Below are 18652 nucleotides of genomic sequence, written 5' to 3'. Positions count from 1 at the left end.
CATGCTTATACAGCAAGCACTCTTACCCACGAAGACATCTTGTCAGTTATTATTATTATTATTATTATTATTATTATTATTATTATTATTATTATTATTATTTGCTGTGGGGGGATAGTCTTACCTTTAGCCAATTATGAAAACGAAGAATTCGCCCTGTCTACTAAACATTCTTCAAGGGTCTCCTAACAACAGTGTGGAACCGTCCAGAAATAACAAGAAAGAGGAGGTGAGCTCTTTCAGCAACTGAGCCACACACCTGCAATAACAGTGGGGGCATGGGATGTGTGGTTGGTGGTGTAAGAAAGATGGGCTGAAAGAAACAAAGTTGGGTCTTTGGATCTTATATAGTGCATATAATTCACACGTTTGATTGGCCCAGCTATTATAGCTAAGATTAGAAAACCAGTGAAAGGAAAAGATAGAGAAAAATATCTCCAAGACTTCCAGGTAAGGAAGGCTCGTTAAACTGTGATCTAATGGAGAATATTGATGGGGTTTTTGTTACATTAAAACTAAGTGATTTTGGGGCTCAGAGGTTAAGAGCATTGGCTGCGCTTGCAGAGGACCTGGGTTCAATTCCCAGCACCCACATGGCAGCTTACAACTGTCTGTAACTCCAAGATCTGACACCCACAGACATACATGCAGGCAAAACATCAACATACATAAAATAAAAAGAAATAAATTATCTTTTTTAAAAAAAACTAAGGGATTTTGAGCCTGTCAGTGATAGCTCAAACCTTTAATCCCAACATTTGACACAGAGGCAGGTGGATCCCTGAGTTTGAGGCTAGCCTGGTTCATAGGACAGCCAGGGGCTGTTAAACAGAGAAATCCTGCCTCAGAAAACAAAACAGTCTCCTCCTCGCGCAAAAAAAACAAAAACAAAAAAAAACCTAAGGACTTTTATAAAAAGACCTTTTAACGCGGCAGTGGTGATGCACACCTTTAATCCCAGCACTTGGGAGGCAGAGGCAGGCGGATCGCTGTGAGTTTGAGGCCAGACTGGTCTACAAAGTGAGTCCAGGACAGCCAAGGCTACACAGAGAAACCCTGTCTCGAAAAACCAAAAAAAATAAAATAAAATAAAAAATAAAAAAGAAAGAAAGAAAAAGCAATTTTTAAACAATGAGGGGAAAGCGTGAGTAAGGACAGCAAACATGTATCAGAATGGAGGAGGTATTTATAATATCTGAAAATGACAAGGGATTAATATCTAGAAGATACAAGGAATTAGAGCAGATCTACAAGAAGACAGGAAATAATAGCGATCGGCTGAAAGGATGTTGAAAAAGCAGTTCACAGGAGGGGAAACCCGGATGACTCAGCAGCAGTGAAGAGGTGCTCAGAGCCCCGAACTTCAGAGAAATGCAAATGAGGGTGCCAGTGGGTTCCGCTACACACCCAGCACTCCCGCTGGCCAGTGGGGAGTTCAGGGGAAAACGTGCCAAAATAAGAACTCCCTGGCCCGCTGGTGGGGTGTGACGCGTGGGCGGCACGGTGTTGGGGAAATGGGTCCACATGTACCTGGTAACCCGTGGTTCCACAGCCCACTCCTGAGACACTCCAACACCCCTAAGCCACACCAGACCGATTGCAGCAGTAGGGATCCTAGTTGCAGTGAGGAGAACAGAGTTTGAGAGGGGAAAAAAAAAGAATTGTGCTGGAGAGTAGCTCAGTGGTAGAGTACATATTTAATGTGCAAGAGGGTTGAGCTCAGGCCCAACACACACACACACACACACACACACACACACACACACACACACAGGAGCCTTGTATGGCAAAGTCTGAATCATATAATTCACTCTACCTTCTAGACCTAGGGTCAAATAAGCTAGTGATCAAGAGGGGTTATTCATAAATTATGCTCAGACCTGCCACCCAATTATGAAATGCCCAGGAAACACATGAAAGCGCAACAAAGGGCAGAGAGGCCATTTATCGAGAGAGAGGCAGGGACACTGAGGCCAGAGTCGATGGAGTGTGTGACGGTGGGGGGCAGCCTTTGCTTGTTTTACAGACTGTTTCTAGAAGCCTGTGGTCCATGGATGGGACCCAGCATCTCCCTGTCCCTCAGAAACATGTGAGATGCGGAGTTGCTGAGGGAGTAGGTGGTGTGGAGACAGATGGTGAAGATGGGGGAAAGAAGAATGGGTGTGGGGGGAGAGGAGTGAGGGTAAGAGGACTGGAGCCGGGAACGGGCTCTCAGATTTCAGGCAAGAGGGGTCAGGGTGTGGAAGGCAGGTAAATTGGAATCACTCTGAGGATAAAGAGTGCAGGGCCGTGACTCAGGTAGAGCCCCTTCCTAGGATTTGCAGAGTCCTGGGTTCTTATCCAAGCACCAGAGAAAATAAAGAAGAAAGGGTGTGTGTGGTGTGGGGAAGACTGGAGCTATAACTCAGTTATTAGTATGCTTGCTAGCACTCAAGAAGCCCTGGGTCCCATCCCTAACATGACATGAATGGACACCTGGTGAGCACTTGTAACCCCAGCACCAGGGAGTGGAGGCAGGAGGATTGGGAGCTCAGGATCATCCTTTTCTACATAGTAAGCTTGAGGCCAGCCTCAGCTACATAAGACCCCCCCTTTTTGGGAGGGGTTGTTTGTTTTTGTTTTCCGAAACAGGGTTTCTTTGTGTAGCCTTGGCTGTTCTAGACTCACTTTGTAGACCAGGCTAGCCTCAAACTCACAGCAATCTGCCTGCCTCTGCCTCCCTCCCAAGTGCTGGGATTAAAGGTGTGCACCACCACATCTGGCCTCAAAAAAAAAAAAATTTTTTTTTTTTTTTGTAAGGTCTGGAGAGATGGCTCATCGGTTCAGAGCACTGGCTGCTCTTCCAGAAGACCTGGGTTCAATTCCCAGCGCCCACGTGGCAGCTCACAACTGTCTGTAGCTCCAATTCCAGGGGAGTCCAACACCCTCACACAGACATAAATTCAGGCAAAAACACTGATGCACATGAAATAAAGATAAATAATAAAAAAAAAAAAAAGAATTTTTTTTTTTTTTAATTTGAAAGGGAGGGAAAGAGGAGAAAGAGTACTTATAAAAGGAGACAGGAGATGAGATGGCACTGCAGGTGTGGGTCCTGGGAGTCTGGCGTTCAGAGTACAAGACCCAGTGAAAATGAAAATGTGCATCCTGCCCCACCCCACCTGCCCTACTTTCTAGGCTTACCACCTGGGGAAACTCTCCTGTGCCTCTGACAAGACTATGTTTGGCAGTCTAAGAGATAGAGCGCTCGCTGCACACCCTCAAAAGTCCACGACAGAGGAGCAGTGAAAAAAAGGGGTAGGTCTTGGGGCAAGTACACCGCCCAACTTTAACAGCAACTGAAAGGGAAAAAGTAAGCTAGAACTGAACTCGGCAATGTGGATGATGCTCTCATCTCAAAGACAGTGCTGTCTACAGGTTGGACCACGCCCCTGCCCTTTGGGTTTGTACAGGTGAGTACACATGCCTATGAAACACAGTTGCCCTTCAGCATTTCCTGGAAGTGGCTTCCAGGAACCCCTTTCTACAGATACTCCAATCCATGGATGCTCACAGTTGGGATCCCTGCTTTTCAGGATGCTCAAACCGTGCACATTCTAGTACCTTATGTAAAAGAGTGTGGGGCTTTTTGGGTAACACACAGATTCGCCTACAGACTTTGAGGCAGTTGGGTGGTCCTTCTAACGCCTATATGAGTTTAGAGAATCAACAATGTCAAGAAAAAAGGGTCTGGGGGCTGGAGAGATGGCTCAGAGGTTAAGAGAGCCACCTGCTCTTCTAAAGGTCTCCAGTTCAATTCCCAGCCACCACATGGTGGCCCACAACCACCTATAATGAGATCTGATGCCCTCTTGCGGTATGCAGGTGTACACGCAGGCAGAGCATTGTATACATAATAAATAAATAAATAAATAAATAAAGATTTATTTATTTATTTATTTTATTTAAGAAAAAAGGTCTGTGTGTGTTCAGTTTGCTTGTTTGTGTTCTAGAACATGCCTGGTCCCTGGCTGAGTAAACCTCAGGATGTGGAGCCCACAGATCTGAGGGCCCGCTGGAATCCTCTGTGTTGTTTATTTTCCTACCAAGGCAGAAAATTGACTACAGAAAGAGTAAACCCAAAGCAACTGTCCTTGGGAAGGAACCACATGAGTAAGAACTGGAGCTCAGGGTCAAAGACCTCTAGTCTAATGATAGAGTGAAAGAATTTGAAATGAGGGGCTGGAGACATGCCTCAGCAGTTACAACTGTTCGCTGCTCTTTCAGAATTCAGTTCCCAGCACCTGTGGCAGGCTGCTCAGAACCACCTGTAACATTAGCTCTAGGTGTGTGTGTGTGTGTGTGTGTGTGTGTGTCCAGGGGAGACAGTTGTGAGCCTGTGGCTAGCACCAGGCACAGCTTCCTGTTCATGATTTTAGTCTGTGACTCACCAAGGGGCTGACCCAGCACACTCTGGGTGTGCAGATAAAAACCAAGCAAGAGTCAGACAAGAGAGGTCCTGGCTGGGAACACTGATGGGGAAGGAGAGGGGATCCCTTTGCCCTGAGGCATCTCTATAGAGACTGTGCGCCTAGGGGCCATCTTGGAAGGAGCTTGCTTTGGGGCTGTTTCTAGGAGTTCAAGAAAACAATGTTAGAGATTCTTCCTCTTAGTGGAAGCTGCCTCTCCCAGCACCCCTCAAGCCACTGCATACTGCACCTAAACCCTCTGGTGCTTTCTCTCAGTCCAGGGGGTGTGTGTAGGCCCATCAAAACAAACAAACAACAACAACAACAACCAGCCAGGCTCAATGGCTCACACCTATCATCCCAGCACTCAGGGAGGCAGAGGCAGAGGCAGAGGCAGGCGGATCTCTATGAGTTCGAGGCCAGCCTGGTCCAGAACAGCCAAGGCTATGCAGAGAAACCCTGTCTTGAAAAACAAACAAAAGCAAAACCACCAAAGCCAAAACCAACCAAACAACGACCCCCCCCCCCGCAACAATCAGATCATGAAGGATCTGTGGAGATGGCCCAGTGAATGCTAGCATGAGACCCACTGGGTCCCCAGCACCCACGTCGGGAGGGAGCACAGTGGATATGGTGGTCCTCCTGTAATCTTAGACTGAGGAGGTGGAAACGGGATCTGTGCAGCAAGCTAGCTAGACCAGCCAAATAGGTGAGCGCTGGGCTCAAGTGAGAGACCCTACCTCAAAGTACAGAGAATTGAGGAGGGCACTTGACATTAACTTCTGGTCTTGATGCACATACATACATTTATGTGCCTCTGAGTGTGCCCACACCATCACCACCACACCCTGTCATAGAAGGCATTTTTTTCCCTAGAAAACAATGCAGTCTTCCAAAAACGCAGCTGTGCCAAAAAAGAGCCCATCACCGCTGCCAGGTCTATGGACCGTTACATTTCCTTCCTAGGAAAAGGCAGCACGGGGCCGGAGCGGGGCAGGGGGGGGGGGGGATTGGTGCAGGGGGTGGGGGGGGGGTGGAGAGGCCATTGGATCCTCACCTTGACATTCCAGCCACTCCTCCAAGACTTTATTTTTTCCAAGACAGGGTTTCTCTGTGTAGCCTTGGCTGTCCTGGAACTTACTCTGTAGACCAGTCTGGCCTCAAACTCAGAGATCCTCCTGCCTCTGCCTCCTTAGTGCTGGGATTAAAGGCATGTGCCACCACCACCTGCCTCCTCCAAGACATTTGTACACAATTCTGTCTGAATTGCTCCTGGGGGCCTGAGTGTGTCCCTGGAAGTGCTAGAGTATTTGACTGTGGAAGGCTAGAGGAGGGATTCCATGCTGCTCTGTGGAAGCCATTATCCATGCTGGATGAAGACTCTCCAGTGTGGCTGCTTTGGGGTCACCATGCTCTCTCTACAGAGTCTGGCCAACTCAGTGGTTCCCCAGGGTGAACTTGGGTAGAATCATGCTTTGGTTTGTCATTCCAAGCTCACGAATAGGGTTAGGCCAACACCAGCAAAGAAAAAAAAAAAAAAAAGCCATGGGATGCTGGCACTGGGGCCTTGGGAATAATGCCATTTCTGGCTCATTCTCTCTGGGTGCATACAGGTGGGTGTCGATGCTGGCTGAAGCTGCAATGCTTCCTTGCAGAGGCTTGCTAGGCTGTCTGGCATACAGTTCGTGCTCAGTTCACAGCCTTGGCAGCCCTGTGGGTCTTGCCTGTCAAAGGTGAGTCTTTTGTTTACAAGAGCAGAGAAGCTAGCTCAAGGTGGTGCGGTGTGGGTGGGAGGACTGGGCAGGACTGGGCTGCCCTGGGAAGTGGGGAGGGACCGGATTCAGATGATCTGTCTGCCACCGTTCTTTCTCTGCTGATCCCATATAAGAGTAAAAGGGCTTTTTTTTGTACGATAGGGCTGAAGGCCTAAAAGATGCATGGTCAGGTAGGTAGAGCCAAGGACTGACTGGGATGGGCTGGATTCCAACCCAGATAAGTACACATTCATTCATTCACTCACTCATTCATTCATTCACTCATTCATTCATTTATGTTCCCTACTTGGTTTTGAGGCAGAGTTTCTGTTTGTAGCCCTGGCTGTCTTGAGATTCACTATTTAGATCAAACTAACTTTGAACTCACCGATCTATACCTGCTTCTGCCTCCCTGGTGCTGGAATTAAAGGCAGGCACCACTGTGTCTAGTTAGCTTTCACCTCTTTATTGCCTCCTGTGTATACTTAGCAGAAGTCCTCACTCACACCTGCTTTATTGAGCTGTTTCTTCTGTGTGTTTTCTAGGTACCAGCTGGGTAGGAGCTACTTGGTTATGAAGGCAACTAAACTAGATTTGAATCTATGGTCCCTCCTGGCTGTGAAAGGCTCTACAAAGCTTCGTCTCCCTGCAAGACCATGTGTACCCACAGACACAGGTTGGTGACCCACAGTAGCCTCCCAGTAACTGTTGGTTTTACAATTACTAAGCATTATTAGTGTGAACAGCAAGTGACCCCTGGTGAGCATTTGCAAGGTTCCTGCACAGGTACAAAGTTAGCTGATGAGGGGGTGCAGTGGGGGGGCAGGCTGTGGTATTTTCACAGAATAACAGCTAATGTTATATAAAGCTATGCCTAGCATTAAAAAAAAAAATCATCAGAGAGCTAGAGAGATGGCTCAGAGGTTAAGGGCACTGACTGCTCCTCCAGAGGCCCTGAGTTCAGTTTCCAGCAACCATCTAGAATGTGATCTGATGCCCTCTTCTGGCCTGCAGGTGTACATGCAGCCAGAGCACTGTATACATAATAAATAAATAAATAAATCTTTTTAAAAAAATCATCAGGGTAGATCCCCTGTAATTGGCATTGGTGGGTTTATAAGAAGAGGAAGAAACACACACACCTTGTTCACATTTGCTCACTGCCTCTTGCCATGTAGACTTTGGCAGCAAGGCCATTGTCAATGGTAGCCCCTTGACCTTGGTCCAGAACCATGGGTCCAAATCATCCCCTTGTATTTATACTGCGTGCAGTGTTGGTACTTAGGTACCAAGAGCAGAATGCAGACTAAGAGAGGAGCTAGCCTATGGACTCCCATGTGCAGTTCCTGGTGGCAGTCTTCCCTGGCTGGAGAGGGTGAGTGAGTTGGGTCCACTGGGCAGAATCCAGGGCAGACCACTGACTCTTGCTTCTGACAGGTTGACATCTCATTCCTGGCTTCCAGCTTTCCCAGACAGACCAGAGCGCCCACCGCCCCACCCTCAGGTCTTCCACCCTGGCTTAGAGACCAGATCTCTCCCTGCTTGCTCAGAGGCTGCCCATCTTCCTGGTGAAGGCTGTGGACTGGGCCCTATGTCTCAGAAACATGTGGGAACCAGGTGCTTTCCCAGACTCCTGACCAGCAGGTGGGATTTCCCATCTTTTGAAGGGTCACTTCCTAATTTCTCCCCAGCACCTAGAAGCACCATCCTTGAACTTGCCCTCCCTCCCAAGGGCTGGTGGCTGCTGGCCTCTTGGTATCTCCTATCAGCCTACAGTGAGAAATTGTGTGTGTGAGGAGGGGGTAGAATATTTCCCTGCCTTCCTGCCTCCCTGCCCACCCTACCTCTCCAAATGCTGGATGTTCAGGCCTGTAGGAATACATGCTGGCCTTGGGGGGCCGCCACTCAGATGGCAGCTACTCTGATGAGACCAGTTCTAGGAAGCGTGACTTCCTGGATGGCTTCTCCCTCAGCCTCTGTTTACCTGTCAGCCAAAGGGGAGGACTGCTCTCACGGAAGGCTCCCAGCAAGCTTAAGGGAATGCGAACAAATGAAACCAATTACAAGAGCTGTACTTATGCAATGCTGCCTACACGGTCACTGTGCACTCCGAGTGAGCAGACACATGCCACTTTCTTTTTATTTTATTTTATTTTTATATTTTTGGCTTTTCGAGACAGAGTTTCTCTGTGTAGCCTTACCTGCCCTGGACTCCCTTTGTAAACCAGGCTGGCCTCGAACTCAGAGATCTGCCTGCCTCTGCCTCCTGAGTGCTGGGATTAAAGGCATGTGCCACCACGCCCGGCTCACATGCCACTTTCTATAGGATCTATACTACTTACCTTACATTAGCAAGCTCCTTTTTTAAAAAAAAATACAAACATTCACATGTAGTTAGTCTGGCTTTTAGATCTAAATGGGTGAATGATCTAGAACGTTTTGATCCCCTAGAGCGGGAGTCAGCTTTGGAGCTGTTTTCCCCAATGTCCTACCACTGGGGAAGTTGGTGAAATCTGGGACAGGTTGATGGAGACAGACTAGCTAAGGGGAGGCCCAACCTGGGCACTCAGTCATAAATATAATGAGCGCCTGTCTCCGCTGTCAGTCTGTTCTCCTCTACCGGAAGGGTGACTCGAAGGGGAAGGGGAGCTGGAGAGAGACTGAGTCACTTTGGGCTAGGAGAGATGCTGGGAAATGAGGCCCAGAGGGTTCCCAGGGAGGTCCAGGTGGAGATGCGGAGGGAGAGCAGAGGACTACTTGAGGGGGCGTGTCCTCAGGTCTTGGCCCCGCCCATTCCCGCCCTCCCCCACCCCCTAGTCTGCCCTAGCTCCAGGCCTGAGGCTTTCGCTTTCAGTCACCAGCTAGAACGCAGCTGAGGCATCTGAGCTCCAGGCCCAAGGGCGGGAGCCACCGCCGCCCCTATGGCGCCCACCGCCCTCTGGGTCGCGCTGGTCGTCGGACTACAGTTGTGCGCCACCGGGCACAGCGTGCCCGCCCAGGTGAGTGACTCTTGGGGTCACGCGGGGGGGGCGGGACAGCCGTGCTCCACAAAGTGCCCAATTTTGCACAATTCCGGGACAGCGCGGGAGACCATCTCATCCCCAACAGACACGCGCCACGCACCTCTGGGGCACCCACTGGGACCCTAAGCCTGGCACATTGGGAGCCTGGGTTGGAGCTCGGGACCCAGCAACCAACCTCATGGTCCAGAAACGTCCCGTGGCTCTTTCTGCGAGGACGAGGACGGCTAGGGCGTGGGTAACCCCCAGCTAAGCTTAGGAGCACCGTTCCTCCCAGTGACCCTGCGAATTCCCTTCCCTTCTGTCCCGCGCGCTTGAGGTGGGAAGGTGAAATCTGGGACGGGTCGATGGAGACAGATTAGCCACTACGCCACTGCCTGAGCAGGTTGCCTCTTCTGAAGACTTCCTTCTCTGTGCCACGGGCTATCTCTTTCCTAGAAACACTGGGGCCAGGAATCTAAGTAGGCACCTAATTTAACGAGACAGTTGGGCAGTGAGTCACTTCTCTGCCACTCACCCAGAACCCTCCCATGGGTCCGCCTGCTGTGTTCAGAGTCCGTTTCAGAACATTCTCTGTGTGCTCGGAACAGTGGAGAGTTGAGACGAGGGCAGCTACCCAGCGAGCTTCAGGAAAACGGAGAGTAAAGATACCCGTATTCACATTACTCACACAAGAACAGGGTCGATCTACCTATTATTCTGTTTTTCCATCCTGTCTCCACTGGCGGTACAGGGAACACAGATTACAAGTATGGAAGGTGAGGCCCAGAGAAATCACTTTGAATGCACTCTGGGTCAGGACAGCCCTGGTTCTGAGGCCTGAGTGTGACTATGCATGGCTGTGGCCACCAGCCTGACTGCGGGCTGTGCTCTGAGCTCCAAGGAAGAATAGCCCTTTGGGCACTGAGCTGGGGTCTGTCCCTGGGACCAGAGCTTATGAGCTTCCATACAAGACGGGAGGCACAGGCTCCTTGGGAATCTGGGTGGCATGCTGGTGTGATCGGAGAGGGTCTCCCTCACACTTCCTTTCCTACGTGACCAGTGCCAGGTCAGCTTGGACACCTGCCTTCTATGACTATTGCCGTGGACATATAGCTGGCCTGCCCTTGTTCCTACTTACACAAACCCCTTTAGACAGAAAGACCTTGCTCAAGCTCAGACATCCATGTCTGGGAAGCCTCTGTGGCGCCTCCTAGTGGAGGGGTTGGGGCAGAACCCTTCCCTTCCAGGTATCCCAGGCCAGAGGTATCTGTGCAGCTGGCTCCCTTGCAGCTATGCCCTGTGAAACTGATGACTAGGTGTCTACCAGCTCACTTGCAGCTATGCTCTGTGAAACTGATGTCTCTAGGTGGCTGCCGTTGTGCATGTATGAGCCCTGCACACACGCTGTCCACTCTACCACCCACCCCTTAACTCTTCCAAGCCTTTTGTAAATACCAATTATCCAGAAAGGCCTGTCCGCATTCCCAGACTTACGTGACCTGTTCTTTGGAGCACAGATTGCATACTACTTTTTCTTGTCTGTATGTCCTACCCACCTCAAGGATGAAAGGAACGCATTTTATGGTAGCTCCTGGATTGGTACACTCACATGCCAGACACTGTTGGACACTGTCAAATATTGGCTCCAAAACTTCCCTTCCAGCTGTTTCTACAAGGGGGATGCCACTGTTACACTGAAAGGTGTGGGAATGGGTGATAAGCTATGGCATTTCTCACTAACACAGGACTGGAAGGTGATGGGGTGAGCTCTGAAGGCAAGCTGCTGGCCTGATTCCCGGTGTTCTTTACCCCAGACCCTGTATCCCCACTCCTGCCCCTACTATGGGACTCACAGACATTGTGTGTAGCTAGGTTGGGTGGGTGAGAACTGTCTGAGGACATTTGAGCAGATTCTAGGGGCAGCAGACTCAGTTTACCCTTGGGGCTCTTGTCACACACCCTTTGACAGGAAACTTACCACTCACCTGTTCAAGTCTTTCAGTTATTGGGCAAATAAAATGCATGTGAAGGCAGGGTAGATGAGCACTTATTCTGAGCAGGGTCTTAACCTGGTGGGTGTGGCCTCATGATCCCTGGGAGTCTTGGTGCTACTGTTTGCTGATTGGACCAAAGTCTGCAGCATCCCTGGCTGGCACTGGAGTGGAGATGGGTACCTGCGGTACTGCTGAGCCCAAGAGCTCTTTCTTTCTTCACACCTCTGTCCTTTGTTCACTAACCAGAATCTTTCTGGAGCATCTGTATTGTGAGTGAGAATTGTGATTGGGACCTTCAGGTGGCAGCGGGCAGGTGGCCAGGCACCCTGTTACAGTGCCACGCATGCATCAGCTCTCACACACGCCCAGCTCTAGGACGCTAGGAACCACACTGCCAGCACGGTTACACACTTTACAGGATCAGGTTTTGCTCCGAACTGCCTATGTGACCTGGGTTAAGTTAGCTTTTGTTTACTCCTCTGTTCGTGGGAAGAGAGCACTTGCTTGGCTCTTTTTTTTTTTTTTTAAAGATGCTGTCTTGTGTGTAGCCCAGGCTTACCTTCAGTTCACTATGTTGGTTTGGTTAGAATGACCTTGAACTCCTGATCTTCCGTTCACATCGCCAGCGCTGGGATTACAGCCGTGTGCCATCAACATCCTACTTGTGTAGGGCTGGACGTGTGTCCCTGCACGCTAGGCTAGGACCCTCACAGCTGCATCCCATCCTGAGTGTTTGTCTGGCATTCTTGGGTTGAAGAATGACCCAGACAATAGTCCTGGTGCCTGGCCCCGTGACTTCCTGAAGCATTTGTCTGTCTCCAGGGCTAGGTGACACTTTGATAACTTTGTGGCCCTTGTTAGCCAATGCTAGAGAAGGAGCCAGGGTTGCTTGTCAGGGTCCCCTTTGTCAGGAGAGGGGAGAGTTCACCCAAGGTGGCTTTGTAGGGGGAGGGAGAGGTTTGCCACCGTGCTTGGTATATGTGTTACATTTCTTCTTCCTCATGCTGACGACTTAATCACAGCACTCAAGGTGATACAGGCAAAATTATCAATGCAAGGCCATCCTTGGCTACATGTGGAGTTTGAGACAATCCTGGGCTTCCTGAAACTGTCTCAAAAAAAAAAAAAAAAAAAAAAAAAAGAACTCAAACCAAAAAAACGTTCTACTAAATGTCAGAGATACTTGGCTGACCTTTGTAGTGACTCGTGACCCTGTTTTTACAGCTAAATGTGACAGGTTGGTGGGTAGATGCTGGTTCTGGTGGCCTTTCTCTTTCAAAGTTTCTCTGGGCTCCTCCGTCTGCTGTGATGAGACAGAGATCCTCTCCCTAAACAGCTCACACACACCCCTACCCCTGCCCACCCTGGCTTATGATTGGACCATCTCAGTGGTAGTGGCTCAGGCCCTGGTGCGGACAAGGAGGGAAGTTGGGGGGGTTGACACTGGGGGAGGTCCCAGGGAGAAGATGTGAGGTGCACATGATACACTCCTGTTTTCACACACTATCAGGTACCAGCTCCCTCAGCCAAGGCCCAAGGCCTGAGTCACATAGATGTCAGCTCACAACCTTACTCTGCAGGCCTGTGGCTGCGTGATCTGGATTCCCCTCATTGCTCTCTGTACAGTGGAAAACACTCCCTTGGCGGCGGCGGCTAGGACTAAGGTGTTTTACCTGCTTTGAAGCCACTGGTGTCTTTTGGAGCCACCAGTAGCCTGCCCTGACTTGGTTATATGCAGTGCTTTCAGCTAGGCAGGGAACCACAATACACTCAGAGCCAATCTCTGGGAGCCATAGGACCCCAAAGCTTAGGCGTCAGATATCCAGTTACCCCAAGTTCCTGCCTGAGTGACTTTGCTGCCTGGTACCCCAAGACCAACTTCCTTCCTGTCACCTTTTCCTGCTGTGCTTCCTGGCCCCATCCCTCCCCTGGCCGGGCCCCTCAGATCACTTGCCTGCCTGGGGCCTGGGACCCCGCATCGTAGCAAAGTCTATGTGGTCAGGAAGCCGTCACCTTACCCTTTCAGCAGCAGGTGTTAAATGTCATTTGGGGACAATGAGAGGTATGTTTGAAGAAGACAGAAGGAGTATAGAAGGCCCTAGCTCAGTGGTTCTCAACTTGTGTGTTGTGACTCCTTTGTGGATCAGAAGACCCTTTCACGGGGTTGCCTAAGACTGTCCTGCATATCAGATATTAAATTGCAGTCATGAAGTAGCAATGAAAATAATTTTTATGGCCGGGGGAGGGGGTTGCCACATCGTGAGGAACTGTATTAAAGGGTCACAGCATTAGGAAGGTTGAGATCCACTGCTATAGCTGGTCCCTGTCTAATCTTTTCCATCTTCAATGTGTGTGTGTGTGTGTGTGTGTGTGTGTGTGTGTGTGTGTGTGTGTGTGTGTGTCTGAGATTCTGTTTACTTATGACCCTAGATGGGGAAGCCCTCTTCTGAGCTGATGCTGTTTAGATCCCTGTGCCCAAGTGACTTTTAAGACAGGACAGCCTTGAGGCAAGGACATGGCTTGGGTATTAGAAGAGCAGAGTTTTACTGCCTTGCTGTGTGTCCTTGTTCTGGTTACTTAACCTCTCTGAACTTAAACCTTCCAGCAGCACTAGTCTCAATGTTCTCCCAGAAGGGGTGGGGCTGGTAGCTTTGTGAGTCACCAAAAAAAAAAAAAAAAAAAAAAAAAAAAAAAAAAGAGTTGATATCTCTCTCTCTTTCTTATTTCTCACTTCTTTTTTGTATGTATGTATGAGTGGTGTGCCAGCACATGTGTGGGCATGTTTGCATGTGTGTAGGTGCATGTCTGTGTGTGCCGGTGCCTGGATTAACATTAGATGTCTTCCCTTGCTCACTCTGCACTTTATTTGATTGAGGAAGGGTCTCTCACTGAACTTGGAGCTCAGCGATGGAGTTAGTCTAGGTAGCCAGTTTGTCTCAGGAGCTCTGTCCCTTTCTCCCCTGTGCCGCTGAGGAGCCCAGCTGTGGTCCTCAGGCTTGTAGGCAAGTGTTTATGTGCTGAGCTCTCTCTCCAGCCCCTCTTGCTCACTTGATTTCCTCTTGCTTTGGTTAGAATTATTTCCCTGTCTTAGGCCCCATTGGCATCCAGATTTCATGGCTGCTGTCCATCAGCTTGCCCGTAGCTGGGGTGCTGATATCTCAGGCAAGCCTGGAAGTCTGCGTTTCCTGACCCTGTTCCCTAGAACTTAGCACCTTTGATGTGTCAGCAGTGAGGCGGGCCTCCAGTTGCCAAGGAAGTCAGGGTTTGCATAACAGCAAGCAAAGGAGCTTACAGGCCCAAGGAAGCCCCGTTTGGGAGGCTGTTTCCTAGAAGAAGCTCTTTGCCATCCATAGAGGGAATAACTTTATTTGGTGGTGATTCTGGCCTGACAGTGCGTGTTCTCGTCCTGGGATGCAGGGCAGGGACTTTGGGGTTTGGGGCCCACCCCTCAGGTGGGACAGGGGCTCTGAAGCTCCCGGACCTACCCTACTGGGGCCCACTCACATATTTTTCCACCATGATACCTTGTGATGTCATAGCTGACAGCGACACCATTGTGGTTTGGGGGCTGCTTGGCTGTGAGCCAGAGAAGAGGAAGTCTGCTTAGTTTGCCAGCAGGAAGTTGAGGGAGAGGGTTTCCTTGTACCCCGAGTGTGAGCTGTGCTAGGGTAGCTGGTGTGTTTCCAACCTGTAGTTCTGCCTGACCCTTGCCAGCTGGCGTTATGATGACAGGCGGCTACCTGACCTCTATGACTGACAGGCTACCTGATCTCTTTGATGTCTTTCCCCACCTACCCTGTTTCTTCTTGGTTTTGTTTTGTTTTTTGAAGCAGGGTCTTCCTTTGTAGCTTTTGCTGGCCTGGAACTTGCTTTGGAGGCCAGGCTGGTCTCGAACTCACAGGAGAGCCACACGTCTCTGCTTCCCGAGTGTTGGAATTAAAGGCTTGTGCTACCACACCAGGCTCTGATTCCTCTTTGTGGAGCTGGAAGGGTTAGGTTTGTGGATGCTGTGCTGTTCCCCATTTAAGAAGGCCCTGCTCCCAGCCCACACGCAGCCTGCGTGAGGATGCTTTTCTGTTGAAACCGGAAAGTGACAGTGACCAGTGACTCGCTTGGGGGTGCCGGGTCCTCGAGAGGCCTGGGAACCACCACTGTGTCCTCTTTGGGAGCCTGGGCCTTGGGTCAAGACACAGATAAGACTCCCCACTCCTCCACTACCCTTGGTGTTGTCCATTAGGGTGGCCAGTGTGGGTTTCATCTGATTTTGGCCTTAGGACTATAGTGACCTGAGGTTCAGGAAATTGCGTTAGTCTGAAGTTGAAAGCTGAGTCAGAAGGAACTTGGAGGCAGTTTTACAGGCCATGCACAAAGACATTTGCTGTCCTCTTAGGACAGGGTGGAGGCTTTAGAGCCCGAGGTCTAGAGTGCCGAGCCCAGGCCTGGTGTGGTTTCGACTTTGGGCCGGAATTGGGTCACCGGTTCTCTTTTCTGAATCTCCATTGCGCCAGCCCTCACTGGGCCAGTGAGGACCTCTCAGGGCCAAGCATTGGAATCCAGGCCTGCAGTTGCTGGAAGGAGGCAGGAAGCTCAGTAGCTTGGAACAGAGGGTAGACTGTAGCTCTGGCTGGGACAGTGATTCTACGGGAGAAGGTCTCTGGCCTTTTGACTCAGTTTGCAGAGCTCCTCCCAGTAGCCTAGCTATCCCCTGTGCCTAGCTTTCCCTGGACCTACAGTCCCCGCTTCTGTCTATAGTCCCAGCGCCAAGGCTCCTAATGAGGCTGTCACCAGCTGTTGCCTCTCAGACCGCCTGTGTACGCCTCTGGCCATGAACCTGGGTCCTGCTCCTTCCTGCTGCCTCTGGCAGGAGTCCAATCCTCTCCCGTCTTTACTCCTCTCGACTCCCTGTGGCTTGGTCCTGCGGTCACATCCTTGCCCTCTCTTGTCACCCTTTTGATACTCTCCACATTCTCCCCTCCTGCAAGAACTCCCAGGGAGCTTTTCTAGCCTTGAGTCCTAAAGCATGGCAGACTGGAGAGGAGTGGGTACCAGCTGGAGGCTGGAGGGACTGGGCAGTCTAGACCCCTTTAGCTGTTGACTTTTCTAAAGTCAACAAGATACATGAAGCTGTATGTCTGGGGCCAGGTTATAGAAGAAGTAATGCCAGTTACATTAAACAATTATTGGGCCAGGTGTGGTGGATTGCATATGTAATTGGGAGGCTGGAGTAGGAAAGTTCCAGGCCAGCACTGTTCTGGCGAGGGGGGGGGGCGGGGAAGCAACTGTAAGCTGGGTGTGTGCTGGCGCACGCCTTTAATCCCAGCACTCAGGAGGCAGAGGTAGGTGGATCGCTGTGAGTTCAAGGAAAGCCTGGTCTACAAAGTGAGTCCAGGACAGCCAAGGCTAACACAGAGAGACCCTGTCTTGAAAAACAAATAAATAAATAAATGTATCTTTTTCAAATGTAATAAAGACAAAAATACAGCAAATGGGCTGAGGATACTACTGTGCAAGAAAGAAGACATGTATAGTGAATTGATAATTACATTAATTAAAAAATAAGCCCCAAAGAAAAATAATTCTGTCACGATGCCTGCTGATTGGGGGTGTAGTCTGAGTTCAAAGCCACGCTTTCATACTGTTGCCTGTTGTCAACTGCCACACTCTCTTCCCCTCAGAAGAGGTGGCAGTGGGGAGCCACCAATAGTTTGGAGGCAAGGAGGTGGCCTGGGGCAGAGAATAGGTGGGCTCATCATCAGGCCTTAGTGTGAAGGGCAGACGGGTGGAGGCTGTGGTGGTGACTCAGGTGAGGTGGGGAGGGCAGCAGGTGGGGGGGGGTGTGGGAGGGCTGAGACAAGAAAAGGCTGAGGTGGGGGTCAGGCCATATTTTCCCCTCTATCTCAGTCTTGTATAGAGGTTTACTGCCCAACTTGAGTTGGATGACCTGTCTTTGTCATGTAATTGGCTGGCCTTGAAATCACCAAGTATCAGAGGGTGACCCTCCTGGCTCCTCATACCAGTGTCTGGGATCACAGATATGTACCACCATTCCTGTTTTTTTATGCAGCGCTGGAAAATGGAACCCGCATACATGCTAGGCATACGCTCTACCAACTGAGCCTCGCTCCAGCCTTCTCTGAGGTTTTCTCGGTCAGCCACAGGAACAGTCTTGCTGTAATCACCTTGGCTGCCCACGCTGACTGGGGTGGACTTGAAATTGAGCTGGTGTCTGTGGTGTCTCTGGAGAGCCGGACATGAGTCTGGTGCATTGAATGCATGGTGCCCTTCCATGCTCAGCCAGCGGGGCAGCAGGCCGCTGCTCTTGGCAGAAGAGATGGGAGGGCCAGGCCTACTTGCAGTCCTACTGCTGTCTCACCAGCCAGAACCCGGCTTCCATCCTTAGGTACCAGAGTCACGTTTTGGCTACCACCCAGATGGGATGGTGGTTGGTTGAGGCCACTACATTGGGCTGTGATCTGAATGCTTCTGGGGACACTGTCTTGTTGTCCATTCCTTGTCCGGTTCTAATGTGAGCCAAACTTGGCTCACTGAACAGGAAATTCAGTCTTTTGTCTTTGCTGATTAGCACTGTGTCTATGTATTGGACACCTGGCCCAGGTTCTGCCTCAAGGAGAGATCACAATGGGGGTGTCAGGGGAGACACAAGGTGAACAAAGAATTAACCTAAATATGTTCTAACCTGGGACATATAGAAATAGTCCTAGGTTGCCACAGGAGCCTCCTGGAAGGATCTGTGACTCTTATCTGGGCTTCAGAGGTTTACATGAGTGTGAGATGATGGTTGGGGAGGCAGTGTGTGTGGAGGTGCTCTGGAGAAGCCTGGGGGGGGTCCATGTGGCCGGAGGGAGCAGCAGAGGTCAGGGTGTGGAAGAGGAGTGTGGGAGTCGGATGCTTTGCATTAGTGGCAGATGAAGACAGGTGCAGCAGGTGCCAGAGGGGCTTGTTCCGGACTGAGGGCAATGTGGGCTGCTGAACACATCTGAGGAAGGCCAGTCTTGGAAGTAGAAAGGGTTAGGCTTAGGTCTTTCTGCAAAGGGACAGATGCTGGGGAATCCACAGTGAGGAGACCAGCTGAGAGGAGTTGCCCAGCTGCTGAGGAGAGCCAGCGGGAGGTGGAGAGGGCTGTATCAAAGGGCCTCAGGGAGGATGATAACGGATGAAGACAGTGGCCTGCTCTCTGTCACTGAGCTGAGTGTTACGTGGTGGCAGAGACCTTGGCATGGAGCCAGGAGCCTGGCCCTAAGAACCGGATCCCAGCGTGGGTTTCCTGTCTGCTTCAGCTCACTTCTGAAGCACATCAGAGGCGGTAGCTTGGAGGAGGGATGTGTCACCCCTGGGCCACCCACCTGTGATGTGGTTGGTCCCTTCCTGACGCCAATGCTCTTTGTTTCCATGACGCTTGACAAGCCTGGCCGCCTAGGCCTTGCGTCCCTGTG

At 50.6% G+C, this 18652-nt stretch overlaps 1 protein-coding gene across 1 annotated transcript in view; it reads left to right on the top strand.

Annotated features, from left to right (window-relative positions):
* The first annotated feature begins 9041 nt into the window (after positions 1-9041).
* Positions 9042-18652, top strand: part of Tnfrsf1b (TNF receptor superfamily member 1B) — a 30400-nt gene continuing 20789 nt past the window's right edge. Inside the window, exon 1 of the mRNA XM_051171425.1 lies at positions 9042-9201. Within this exon, the coding sequence (XP_051027382.1) occupies positions 9124-9201 (78 nt within the window). The 5' untranslated portion in view covers positions 9042-9123. The remainder of the gene's footprint in view (positions 9202-18652) is intronic.

This window comes from Acomys russatus, chromosome 29, assembly GCF_903995435.1.
Source record: "Acomys russatus chromosome 29, mAcoRus1.1, whole genome shotgun sequence".
In the NCBI taxonomy this organism is placed as follows: domain Eukaryota; kingdom Metazoa; phylum Chordata; class Mammalia; order Rodentia; family Muridae; genus Acomys; species Acomys russatus.
Note: the sequence above shows the minus strand (reverse complement) of the source record. Positions and strands in the feature narration are given on the sequence as shown.